Below are 14,070 nucleotides of genomic sequence, written 5' to 3'. Positions count from 1 at the left end.
TTGAAAAACAATGCAATTAAGCGGCTGAAGTCGCCTCAAGGCAGGCAATTAATTTATGGCTGTGTTTTAAAAGCGATGCGCGCCACCCGTTTTTGCGACTGATAATGGGAGTTGTACAGAATCGGATATCATTTACTGCCTTATTATAAGGCACATCAAATTTGTTTACTTCGGTCGATTTTCAGGTAACATCAGTGATCGGTTCCTTTCCTCTCCTGGCAAGGTCCTTGGACCTATGGGTGAGGGAAAATTAAACAAACGAAAGTCTCCCGGCCTCGGGGGGCTAATGAGCGGAGTGTGGAAGGCACGTTTGATTGTTGTCGAGCACCGGCGTTTTATCAACTGTCAAACAAACCACTCCAAGTGCCCCGACTCCCCGATGCCGCCCACAAATTTATGCGGCGCAGCGTATGCCACAGAAAAGCTTGAGCTTGAGCATGCTCGAGTGTTTGCCCGAGTGCGATTGCAGGAGTGGGTGTGCGAGTGTGCAGTGTGTGTGGCAGCTTCATTAAATTTGCACGCAAAACTCGTGGGCTGTGGGCGGGGCCACGAAGACGAAGCCAGCCAGCACCAGCCAGCCTCAGCTCTGTGCAATTTCCAACGCAATCTTCATTTACAACTTAAGTTAGAGCACAAACAACTGCAGCATCCTGCAAACAAGCACACACTCGCCAAAAGTGTAGCCGACTTTTAAGCTGTTGTGAAAACATTTTAGCGCTCCATGCTCGGCGAATGAGTGTGTGTCTGCGTGCATGAGAGGGAGTTACGACCAGTACATAACTAACCCCCGGAGCCTCCCTAAGTTATGCCTATGGGACCCGCCCGAGGAACAGGATATGCCAGCCAGAAATTTATTAGGCGCATTGCACACTTTTGTGCGTTCACTTGAAAAATGACAACTTTAATTTAGCTACAAACACAAAGCCGACCGGCAGCCGAGTAGGAGATGAGTAACGCCCTGCAGACGAGAAAAGGGCTGGAAGACAATAGCGCCGGCCAGACGGGAATGCGTGGGGAAAGGGAGAAGGGAGGTGGTAAGTGGAAAGTCGAAAGTCGAAAGTGGGCCGAAGGACAGCGGGGAAGGGCTCAGATACCACCCCCGGGGCTAGATCTGCTGCTGTCAGCTAACCACAGACATTGGCTCCGCATTCCGACACAAAGAGAAAACCCGTATCACATACATATGATATCGGTATAAGACTACTCTTTAAATATCTCAGTTAAAATACAAGTCTTTTCAGCACACTTTTTTTCAGAATATTAACAAACTGGAAGTAATAATTGTACTGATCCTAGCTTTAGTTACAATTGCAGTTGAGCATCCAAAGCTTCAGATTAAAAAGTATTTAGTAATGTACCGATCTAAAAGCTTCGTTGAAACTGAGAAGTGTGTAGCCAAAAGTAAAAAGAATTAATTTATGTAAATTATCAGCAAAGGAGGGAATTCAGAAAATTTCAGTTATTGTATATTAGATATTTGTTACGGCATAGGTACGCTATCCTTACGATCTTCACCTTTAAAAATTCCTTTTGAGGTTTTCTTCAAAAATTAATTTGTTTACTCATTTAATGAGAATTGGTTTCATCCAACAGCCTTGAAGATCAGCTCCAGATACTGGCTCATTTTTTTATCCAAAGAAGACATATTCAAGAAACATTTACTCTCTCAGTGCCTCCCATAGCTGGCGGCTACAGTTGACTTTGGGAGCGCATAAGCCGGGAATGGGAACAGGGAGGACACTCGGCAGTTGTCCTTTGAAGGCAGTCGCCACACCCTTCGCCGCTCGTCTCAGATGAATATTAATTACCATTTGAAAGCTTGTCATACACTCGTGTAAATTTATCAACAACAACAGGACTGCTGGCAGGAAGACAACAAGAGTGCCAGGAGAAGGGCGGAGAGCCAAGGCTGGATCTGAAGGAGACAATAAGCAGAGTTGTCAAAGAGCAACAAGCGAGGGGCACAAAGTTAGGCATGAAAATAGCTTTGAAAGTGCAGGAGATTAGGCCAGGATTTGCATGCATAGGGAAAACAATTCGAAAGGCCGCTCCACACCGTTCGACTCCTTCCTCGGCTTTTCAATCAGTGCTGCTGGCTGCTTGCCTTCTGAAAATTCGAAAATAAATGCATGAGCCCTGGACGCATTCTACATGCAACAAAGCAATGTAATTGATACTCCCCCAGCAAAGGTTGCCCTGAGTCTCTTTCCCCCGATGCCATTCAAGACCGAAAATTCCAGTGGAGCTGGAGGTGCAACTGAGTACACAGTTACCAAATCAGGATCAGCTACATCTGGATTTTGAAAGATGACAATCGTTGTCTCAAAAGCCGCTTTCTTTTCATGACTTACAAAATTAAAGGTTCTCTTTAACAAAGAAGAAACCTTGAAGTATTAATGTTACCCTATCGGTTCCCAAAAATAGGTTTAATATTTTCCGCTCAGAGTATGGACTAAATTTTTTCACTGTGTCTCTGACTTACAAACCTAATCGGCTTATTCTGTTTACATGCCTTTCGATTGCAGGTACCACCTATACACAACCACAGAATATCAACACCAAGTCAGTGCAGAAAACAAAGCCCTCCGAGCACCTCGAAGCCTTGAGCAAAACCAGGAGCAGCAGCCCCAGCTGGCCCAGCATATCGCCCGGGTCGGCGGAGGATGCAGTTGACTACCGCGGCGGGGGTAAGCCGGCCAAATGCGTCAAAAACTGCCAAAAGGCCAGGGCCAAGTGGGCCAAATTGCGGGCGCAATTGAAGCCACACCACCAGGCCCACCGCGCCGTGCAGCACAAGGAGGCCAGGCAGAGGCAGCGCCGCGAGACGGAGGAGGACGAGCGGGACCCCATGCTGCCGGCAAGCTCTACTAGCACCTCCACAGCGGTTGCCACCATAGTCCAAGCCACCAGCACGAGTTCCATGACCACCAGGAGCGTGGCCTACAACGAAACCAAGGCCAAGCGGCCGCGGTCCACGCTCCACTTGGCGGCCGAGGACCTGCAGCCAAAGCCCAAAGAGCCGGTAATCATCATCGACGATGTGGAGGAGTTCGACAGCGGAACCAGCACCAGCGACCTGATCGCGCGGAAGAGCCGCGAGGAGGTGGAGGCGGTGGAGGACGAGGACGAGGACGAAGGTCCTCTGGAGCCCAGGGTGCTGCCCCTGCGTCCAGTGCCCCCCAATCCCTACGAGGCCGAGGAAATGTCCGTAGTCTATGCCGAGCAGCACTCCGAGATCAAGCTGATGTGCGAGGTGGACCTGGACATTGCCACCAGCATGTGGTACAAGAATGGCCAGGTGAGTTGGGTGGTCTTCGCAAAACAGTTAGCCGCCCGACAAGGTCCTGCAAGTGCAAAGGGCTCTCAGGCTGTCAGGCGCCGCCAACTTGTGCTGACTTTAATTGCATTCTTAGCCTTCTGCATTCTTTTGCCCACTTCCGTCTCCATTCTTCGTTTGTCTGTCTGTCTGCCTGGCCCTGGCTTTGTTCTCATTCTGGCCGAGACGTCTCGAGTGGCAGGGCTTTTGCCCTGTGTCTGACTGCGAATCCGGTCCTTTGTCGCTTAACTGCCGCATTATGCAAATAGGATAATCGTTATTACTTGATAGTTTCTGATGTCAAAAGCGCTGGCAGAGCTCATCTTTCGAGGGCCGCACTTTTGCTCGATTGCCTCATTATGCAGCTGCGAGGGTTTCTAATTACGAGTTTTTGCCATGCCAGAACGCCCACAAGTTGGCTACAAATGATGGCTACATTTGAAATTGTCTAAAAAATGAGAGCATGAAGTAAAAGTTAACCCGCCAGCAAAGCCGAAGTTATTGAGTTGTAATTGCGAGCGCAAACAGTGGCAAGCTGCCGGGCAAAAACCTCTCAGCATAATGCAATTATAGCAGTTTGCCAGCGCTAAGAATATTTTGCATACACTTTTTGCAAATAAATGTATTCCCGACAGCGATAATTCCTGAAGCAGAAGGTGGAAATACGGTAATGCCAATGGAATCCACACCAGTGACAGTGGGGTTTTTGATTATGTTTACCCTAAGTTGTCTTCGATGTGTAAATAAAACATGTCGGCTATCAACGAGGTAAAAAATTTGGGACCAACGCACCATCATCATGCCAAAGTTCTGATGTCAAGTTGTGGCAGAAGTACTTGTACTTTCGGTTGAATATATACACTTCCCAAAATGTTTTTATTCTTTTCTGTTGCACCGTGCCGAATGAGATCATTTTAAAAAACAAGGTCATAGATCACATTTTTATACCCGTTACTCGTAGAGTAAAAAGGTATACTAGATTCGTGGGAAAGTATGTAATGGGTAGAAGGAAACGTTTCCGGCCCCATGAAGTATATATATTCTTGATCAGAATCACTAGCCGAGTCGATCTAGCCATGGTCGTCTGTCCGTCTCTCCGTATGAACGCTGAGATCTCGGAATAAGAGCTAGGACAAGCATACTAGGCATGCAGATTCCTGGGGTTCCTGCGCAGCGCAAGTTTGTTTCAACCGGGTGCCACGCCCACTCTAACGCCTACCACCCACAGAAATCTGTAGCGCCTACAGTTTTTACGATAGAGCTAAAATTTTAACTGAATTGGGTCTCATCAATACCTATCGACTGACCTAAAAAAAAGTTCCGCACCCACTCTAACGCCCACAAACGACTTAAACTTACTTAGTAGCCGGTAGGTGGCGCCCTAAAATATCACTTTGCTGCTTATTTATTTCCGTATCCCTTTTGCTCCCTTAAGCTGAGTAACGGGTGCCTAATAGTCGAGGCACTCGACTATAGCGTTCATCCTTGTTTAACTTCTACATTTGCATTTTTACATGGTAAGCAATCCTTTCAGTTTAAGCGATACTTTTCGATTGCTGCCTAACTTGTTATGACCGGACCATAACTGCCGACTTTTATTTCTTCGTGCATATAGTAGTCGACTTAGCCCATTCTCCCGGTGCACTTCGCAGTATTAAAAAAATAAAAAATCGCCTGTCACTCTTCCTAAGTACATCTATGTTGGCATGGTTTTGTTCAACTACCATATTAGCTTTAAATAAAATTTTGGCTGATAGCCTTCCACTGTAGCTCCATTCAGACCTCCGAAACCCCCTGAGGTCCCAGTAACGAGCAGACTCAGCAGTTTTTCGCACTCTACAAGCCCCTGCGCTTGGCTTTCAAGCCTCACACAGTTGGCAGCCCTGCGCCGTGCCGCAAATGTGTGTGGGCCGCAGCGGAGGCACTCTATGGGGCAGGTGTAAATACAACAAGCTGGTAGGCCAAGTTGTTGATGGGCAAATAATAGTTGCAACTAATACGGCAAGTGCAGCAGCAGAAGTGCAGCCACCAGCGACAGCAATGCCACTTTGTGTACGTGTCGGAGCTATTTGTTGTTGGTGCTGCCACTGGTGTTGCCTTTGTCTGTGGCATCTAACTGGCTGCTGTTGCTGCTGCCTCTGCACTTGCCACGCCACCAGCAACTCAACGCGTGGCTTGTGGAAAAGAGTTGCATACTTGTGGGCGAAGCTGGCCAACATTGTTAGGGCCGCAAGCTGCGATTGTTTGCCCACTTGTTGTTATTTGCATATGCATGCCGTATTGGATTCCGTCGCAGGCACTACGTTGCCTGTCAGCAATTTGAACTTGGGATTGCCAGTGGCGTCAGCGATGTGATGCATCCGTATTTGCTACTTTATTTGGCGAGAACCGCGCCAGATCCTGCGAACCCCTTTCTTCCAAGCGGGTGTCCTTAACCGCGCTGCCTTTCGCCTCGCCAGGCAATTTGTTGGCTTTATAGTGCCATATTTTTCGCCATGCGACAATTGCCAGACATAAACCTTAGCCCGGCAGCAGAGTCGCCGGAAATAGGAGTTTTATGGTTGCAGCCGCCTTGTTGCACACTTTGTTGCGCTGGCAAGGTTATTTATGGCCGGGTCTCAGGTTAAGGTCAACAAACTCGCTGGCTGGCACAAATCCTATCTAGCTCCGTCCCGATAAGCCTCCATTAGTCAATTAGGAGCGAACTTAAGACGGAGCCTTAATGGGCAACTTGCCATCCCCGAGGACTTGCACCCTGCAGCTAAGAGCGTAAATCAGATCAAGCCGTCAAATTAATCAGTCAGCCTCAGAAATCCCAAATGAAAATGAGCGACAATGCGGTGTCACTTAGTGGGGAGTCGAGTGGTGGTAGCGGAAAAGCCGGGAAAGCGAGTCCTAAGTTGCTAACACGCCGCCTGCGCCGTACCTTTGACAACTTTATTAAGTTAGTTACAATGCCGACGCTGGTCGACGGCTGCTCTTGCCAACTCTGAGTGCTCCGATGGCAAATAAAATCAACGCCGATGCAGCAGGAGCACCGGGAGCCGCATCCATCGTATCTCGCATCTCCGCCTGCCATCGCAGCACATTTCCCAGCGGTGCAATTGTATTAGTTGTGTTAAAACAAAGCCAGCCATGTGTAAGCGCCGAAGAAGAGCAGGACGAGGACGATGACGAGCGTGAGGATGAGGATGAGGGTGAGGACGAGCGGCGGCATCCTGGAGCGGGAGATAGAATAACAGTAACGAGCAGGCTACGGCAATTACAACAGAGATGCAGCAACAATGTGGGCAAATGTGTTGCTGGTGGGGAGCATTCGAAGAGAACGACTCACCCTCGTGTGAATGCTCTATACTTCTGAAAAATCTACGTTCTGAAGAATCTTACGCAGGAAACTCGGAAAAAATAGATCCAGAAATAAGAAGAATAAAATCTAAAAAACGTACTGAAAAATTGTCATATGGAGCAAATTAAACATAAGGAAAATTGTCACAGCAACATACTGAGAAGATTTCTTAAAACTAGCTGGAAAAGCTATCCTTACAGATGAATCGAAGGTAACATTAAATGGAACTAGAAGAATTAGTAAGGACCTACAGAATAAATCTCTAAGAAGAACAGAAAACAAATGATACAGACTCAACCCAACAGCAACGTGCTGGAGAAACCCCCAGAAAAATATATCAAGTCGTAGCCAAGCGAGGACTTTAAGTTCTCTGGTCTGGTCTGAAGAAACACATATATTTCGTGATTATCCGCAGTTGCTCCATGTGTCCGCTGACTCTGGTCCTCGGCTCCCACACCAGCACTCCACACCAAGCCCCATTGCATTGCTACTGCGGCAATGACATGCGACAAGTGTTGCACTGACAGCTTGCAACATGAGCGACTTTTGTTGTACTTTCTAGAGCGTTGCACAATGCATTAGAGTCCCCGAGCGGGAACAACAGCTAAAGGAGTTCATCCCATCCAGGATGCGGGACTCAGTATCCTCCCACTCCGAGCGTCTGCTTGTGTGAGTGCCAAGGAATTTATTGTTGGAAATTATCAAGAGGCTAATATATTTGCCGAAAGCAATTTCGAGTTAGTGGCTGGGGGTCGTAGGAGGATCAGGATGGGGATGAGGAAGGACGAGGTCGAGGGGCAGGAGCGCGACAGCCAGTGAGCAATGTTGGCTGACAAGATTTTTGCAATTCCAAGCCAGTGATAGATATAAGTAGCCGTTTCTCGCTGCTTCTTGGGCTCTACTCGGAGGAAGTAGAAGTCTGTTCGGAATGGCTGCAGCTGAGGGAAAGCTAATTGTTGGCGAGTGTCAAGGAAGTGTGTACTGAAAATGAGCATTTAATATCTCTGCCTTAAAAGAAAGGGAATGTGAAGCTGAGCCTAGAATACAGTCGGAAAATGCATAACATAAATTTGCATTATTGTTCATGCAGAAGGGAGCAAACGGCGGATGGGCTGAAATTAAATGTAAATCGCGACTCGCCGAAAAGTTCGCCAACAATGCAATTAGAGAATTACAAAACCCTCAACTCTCCACCGATAACGTGGCCACAAATTATGCAAAGTTATGCGTGCTCGCCTTCAAAATATTCAGCAATTTATGCGAATCGCCGCAGCTGACAACACAGTTGCACACACACCCCGGCCGCGCTGCGGAAAAACAAAAGCGTCTGAATTCATAATTACCCGAAAACGGGAACGCAGTCAGAGGATCGCCAGCAATGGCAGGCCCGAAACAATCGAGAGTGTAATCCGGCCCAAACGCTCGACGCTGTAAACAAGGATTTGCCACGCTCATTTAACGCTTTTGTCCGGCGGCCATGTTGCCAAACCAGAAAAATCCAACACGACCAGGTGCCAAAGGCCTGGTCACTGGACACTGGACACTAGCCGGCGTGGAAGTGGATGCGGTGGCTACCAAAAGCCTCGGATTGCCATCGACCTCATAAATTTCCAACTGAATGCCCCGCTGCACAGGCACGCAAAATCCAGTTTCCACTTTGCCAGTCGCCAGTTTGCCATTGCCAGCTTGCCATTTTGCCAGTTTGCCAGTTGCCAGTCAAATGCGTCGTTGGTTAATAAATTTTCTGCAAATGGCCGTTGCGGCGACTGCGGCAAATGCGCGCCGGAAGTCGCCTCACGCACACATCGATTTTCGGGGGGAAGGGAGTCGCTTTTGGGAAGTGAATTTCATATACGCATAAATATTTGTACTGCATTTGAAAAATATACTCCACGCGAATCGTACGAGTCGTAAGCTGTAACAACTGGCAATGGCAAACACTAACGCAAACGCATAAACGGAACCGGAAGTGCACCATACAAATATTCTGTTTACAGATTTTTTACGGATTTTCAATTCCAAGCCTTGTTCAATTTTTCGCCGGTCAATATTGCTAGTTTTTAGTGAAGGGTTTTATTTTGAACGAATAAGGGCCGTTTGCCATTTAGGATCGTATTTCCATTTAAAAAGTATTGGATAATAAAAAGGACTTTCCGGCGTGCTTCGGTTATCGTCTGTACGTGCTCTGGTTTTCGCAAAGTTTCTGCTATCGTTTTGTCATCGGCTTTTTTCATTTTCTCACCGTTTCTTCCTTCGGAGAAATGATACGGTATATTTATCGGTCACGGACAAAACGAAAGTTGTAATTGCTTAATTACTAAAAAAAACACAATTTTTAGCGTTTCGAAAAGTAAATCAACAAAAAATTTAGTAGTTAAAGTCGGACCTCGGCTGTTTATTTTTTCAAAATATCTTATAACTTATCGCCTGAAGAATTGTCTTTATTTTTTGTGTTTATTACATATTTTGCCTGATGAATTACATTTAGTTAATTTTTACACAGTTTTAGAAATGCGTTATATCTTTAAGAACACAGCTCGATCCAACTGACTTGACAGACCTTTTTTGGCCCAGGACACAAAATCTGCCTGGCTATGCTTTGGTCTTCGGATGGCTTAGCTGTTATTAAGCCGTTAAAAACACAAATACGCTTCTTTGGCCAGGGTTCTCTTGAAAATGATGTCGTGGAAAATTTCTTTGTGTGGGTTCGCAATCAACAGGTGAAATGTGCAATATACCCCATTGAGAGAGTGTATAGCTTGGAAATTTAATGCGCCTCAGACATCCGCCTTAATCCAAGCCCAGAAGTTAATCTCTCCGCCTGCAAATGCAATTAAAATCGTGTTCCATTATGGCCGCCCACTGCTGACTGCGTTCTTTTCACCCCGACATTTAATTGGCACTTAAACGCATTAAGCGTGCCCATGTATTTATATTTTTTGTTCTCGCATTCCTCATAATTTTTTCGTGCCTGCGGATGAAGCATTTGAATGCGCACATAAATTTCCGTTTGCATTAAGCCCGGGCAGACAGACAGACTGACGGGCGGCGGCATGGCCAACAACTATTGGCAACAGTTTTTAAGCCGCCAGTTCATTGTTGCCACATTACCAGTGGATAACATGTGTGGCGGTGGGGGTGGTCCATCGTCCTCGTTTAATTGTCATTACGAGTATTGTGTTTGTTTGAAGCGAAATGTAATAAAATTCCAGCGATGCCCAAGTGTAAATAAATGGATATGAAAACATTAAATGCAATTGTTTCTCTGGCCCGACTGGCGAGGAGGGCGGGTTGCATTTAATGGGGGAAATTTATGGGCATTTAATGCGCTGCATTAAAAGTTTCAAAAGGCGCTTTGCATAATTCCGCCAATGACATTAGCTTTATCGCTGCACAAACTTATCCCAGCGCTCTTTCTTTCCTCCCGTCCTGCAGGTGGTCCACGCCATGGACCGCACCGCCCGCGTCACCGACTACCGCTTTATTAAGGAGGCTAATGGCGCGCTAACCATCACCAACGTCATGCTCGAGGACGACGGAAAATGGCAGTGCGAGGCGGAGAATACGAGGCGCTATACGGAGAACGCCCGACCAGTCAAGCTGGTCGTCCTGGGTGAGTACCCCCACCCTTATCCACTTTCCACTCCCCGCTTGCCGCTGGGTGGGCAGTCACGACTTCGCCAAGAGCTTAGACAAATATTAAAGGGGTCTTGGCGTTCCATTTGCCAAATTAGCCGCGGACGAGGCCAAGTTGGCGCTGGCAAAATGCTCGCTTTTATGGAGCAAAAAGCATCCACGAAATTAAGATGAGGTCGTGCTACAGAACTAGTAAACATTGGGGCTAGCTCTTCGAGCGCATGTTCTGAATGCAGCAAACTGAAGGAATCCGACCCAAGCTTCGTTTATTGACAATCAATTTGTATCCCTATAGAGACAAACGTCATAGTATTGTAACGTAATGCAAGTTTACTAAAATATTTTAAGAATACTAACAGAATATTTATCATTGAATTTTGAACATAGCCCAATTAAATAAAGTTGATAAAGGTCACCCACAATATTCTTTTCTAAAATGAAACAATTGTTTATATTAGATATTCTATTAATGAAAATGATAAGTAAACTATGATCGACATAAATAATTAATGTAAACATAACTACTTAAACAAGTACAACAGCGATTTTAAAGAATTATGTACGCCATGAATACAAATAAAACAAGGAAAGACGCTACAGTGGAGTGCCTTGACTATGAGATACCCGTTACTCAGCTTGAGGGCGTAAAATGAAAATGGAGATATTTAAGCAGCAAAAAAATATTGTAAAGCGCCACCTACCGGCTATTTTGTATATATCATGGGGCGACAGACAGTTCTAGCCGTTTTATTGCTTGCTGGCTTGAGAGTGGGCGTGGCAAACATTTTTTTTAGATCAATTGAACGATTTTAATCAGACAAATACACTTTAGAAAAAAAATGTCTGTGGCCTCCACAGTTTTGGGCGGTTTGTAGGCGTTAGAGTGGGAGTGAAACATTTTTTTGGGTCAATCACTAGGTATTGATGAGACAAATACATTTCAATTAAAATAACAATTTTTTGGTAGGGACATGTGGTTAAAGCAGAAATTTCTTGCTTTTTCAAGGGGCTCCACCTTGAGTATAAACTTTATCTTACTACGCACAGATCGCCCAAAGCCGCCGTATCTGCTGATCGATTCCCGCCGTCTGGACGCCAGCAACCTGTTTGTGCCCGTGAAGGAGAACTCCGAGCTGAACCTGGCCTGCGTGAGCGAGGGCGGCAACCCACGACCCTCGCTCACCTGGGAGGTGCTCCTCAGCCCCGGCGTCGACCGGCATGCCCAGAAAGTGTCCGCCGAGGTCTTGGAGCTGGAGGAGATCAAGGGCGAGAAGGTAAGCCAGGTAATGCATTGAACCCCATGAGTGACAAGTGGCGGGACGTCCGAATGGGATTGGTAATGGCTGTTTGGGCTGGAGTGGAAAAACCACAGCATCGCCGGCCAACAAACACATTAGGTGTGGCCAGCAGCGGCTGCCGGCTCAAACAACGGCTCTTCCGGACGACTGGCTGAACCCAGTTTGCGGTCGGGTCGAAATTTGTTTGTCTTGCACTCGAGCATAATGAAAAGCAGACATTCGGTTGAGCAATGCAGCAGTTTAGTCAGCCCGATGCCACTCCCACTGTGCCCCACTCCCACCTGTCAAACACACACACACACCCACAGGCAGTGTCTTCCAGGGAAGAACCGAGTGTGTGGGTGTTTGTCGCTCGGACCCTAAATGCCACAAATTTGCGTGTTCGGCTGGTCACAAGCCTAGTCTCATCCCAGCTACAACCTACCACTTTCCACTTGCCACCCAGGGCCACTCCGGCCCCCCGATGATTGATTGAAAACTGTGCCAACAAAATTTCCATGCCAAAGCCACAGCGGGTGGTGGGTGGTCGGAGAGTCGCTCGGAGTAGTGTTCGGGGAGGCGGGTGCCCTTGCCCTTGGACTTTAATTTAAATTAATGATGTCGCGCTGATAACAGGCCTGACTAATTGGCCGCCCGAACAGCCGCCTGTCATTTGGCCCAATTTGCCAGTGTTTAGCATAAATTTTGAATGCGAATTTTATCTGAATTCCACTCTCATGCAGATCGACAAGGATGGCTACAAAATCAACAGTGGCGCGAAGAGTGAGGCCCGACTACCGGCGGTCTATAGGGCCCATCATAACGCTCGGATCCTGTGCGTCATGGAGCATCCCACGCTGAAGATTCGCCAGAACGCCTCGCTTCTGTTGGATGTGCAGTGTAAGCTTTGGGTATTTAAAAGTAGCCTTTTTTGAGTTATTATGTTATATTACCACTATTTAAGATTGCCATTGTTATATTTTTCAATAATATTCAGATGTATATCGTTTATATCATTTACTGCCAGACTCTCGTAATCGAACGATTTTTCATATCTTTAAATATTACAGTAGAAAAATAATTTATCTTCAAACAAAGCCATTATTTTCCTTTACACGTATTCAAATAAAATTTTCGGATATGATTACGTTTCCATTTCATGAAGGTATAAAAATGTAATTTTTGATAAAATTTAAACTATATCTGAAAGCACTTGACAAAGAGCAATCCTATATTAATTGTTCTTTAAGACCGAACTAAAAGTTAATGTCGAAAAATAATCCCAAAAGCTAACAAATATTCAGTGAGTCGTCATGGAAAGGTCACCGAAACTTTTTAATAAAGCCAGACAGGGCGTACATATCTCAATGTTTAATTACCTTAAGGAGGGAAAAAACGAGAGTGGAATGATGTAAATAAAAGTGAAACCAAAAAGTAAATGTTGATTGAAAAGTTAAATTGCGAAAGTTAACACACGCCGCAAGCCGGGGCAAGAGCTACGGCCAGAATCGCAGGCCGAGGGCGAACCGGGCGCAGAACCAAACAACACAGAAAATTATTATGCACCTGCAGTGAACAAAGTCAGAGGAGTAACCGAAAGCAAATGTGAAATTGTATTAATTGAAACAGCACAAAAAGGGACCAGAAGGAAAAATAAAATCAAAATGCAATGAAAACGGCCAAGGGGAGGCGAAAAGAAAACGCGACAGTGAGAAAAGGACGCTCACGACAATTGAATTGCAGGGAACAAAAGCTGCTGAGACGGGGGGGAATTAATGGGAATTCGAGGCCCGAGAGGATTGCCGGACTCTCAATTAGCTTAAAAATAAGAAGGTGTCGAAAGAAGGGAGGACGGATTCAACAGCTTTAATGCTGTAGCATGCTGTTTACTTGAAGATCGCACGAAACATTGAATTTGAGCTCGGAAAAGGACAGGATACTGCACAGCCTTGCATAGGAACCCTGCAATGCCTATCAAAAGGCACACGTTTAATAGCATAAATATGTCTCCGCGAGCTGGGGAGGCCATCACATTCTGTAATCCATCTGAGTTTAGTTAATGTGAACTGCACATTGGATTGGGTGACCTCGCCTTCAAATCGATGGTCGTTTTGTGATCCCTACCTTCCCATTCGTCCACCGGATTGCACCTGATATGGTTCACTCAACAAGGGAATCGCTTTAAAGGAGACCCTGGCAGGTCCGATTCGAGACCAATTGAGGTGGACAATATGCATGCCACGAGCAGCCACAACAAAACCGGAAAATAAAGATACGAGTCCTGTGGACACCGCAAAAGTGACGCAACCGGACATGGAATTGGGAATCAATGCCATTGGCCGGCGGTGGGTCGGTAGGTCGATGGGCGAGGCGACAATTGGAAGACTAGCACTAATTGGCAGCAAAAAGCCGCACACACGTCCTGGCCACCAGGACGCCAGGACACCAGCCGGGTCCTCGCCCTGAGGAGGGTCTCAATCAGCGCCAGGATCCGG

General features: G+C 46.5%; 1 protein-coding gene across 2 annotated transcripts in view; it reads left to right on the top strand.

The window, feature by feature from the left end:
* LOC108029617 (uncharacterized) overlaps positions 1 to 14,070 on the top strand; it is a 120,931-nt gene that overhangs the window by 83,234 nt on the left and 23,627 nt on the right. For both annotated transcript variants that reach the window (XM_050887085.1, XM_017102003.3), the window contains 4 exons: positions 2,526 to 3,298; positions 10,098 to 10,275; positions 11,346 to 11,572; positions 12,319 to 12,475. In XM_050887085.1, the coding sequence (XP_050743042.1) occupies positions 2,526 to 3,298; positions 10,098 to 10,275; positions 11,346 to 11,572; positions 12,319 to 12,475 (1,335 nt within the window). The remainder of the gene's footprint in view (positions 1 to 2,525; positions 3,299 to 10,097; positions 10,276 to 11,345; positions 11,573 to 12,318; positions 12,476 to 14,070) is intronic.

The sequence above is a fragment of the Drosophila biarmipes genome, chromosome 2R (assembly GCF_025231255.1).
Source record: "Drosophila biarmipes strain raj3 chromosome 2R, RU_DBia_V1.1, whole genome shotgun sequence".
In the NCBI taxonomy this organism is placed as follows: Eukaryota; Metazoa; Arthropoda; class Insecta; order Diptera; family Drosophilidae; genus Drosophila; species Drosophila biarmipes.
The sequence above is the reverse complement of the archived record's forward strand: the minus strand, read 5'-3'. Positions and strand labels throughout refer to the sequence as shown.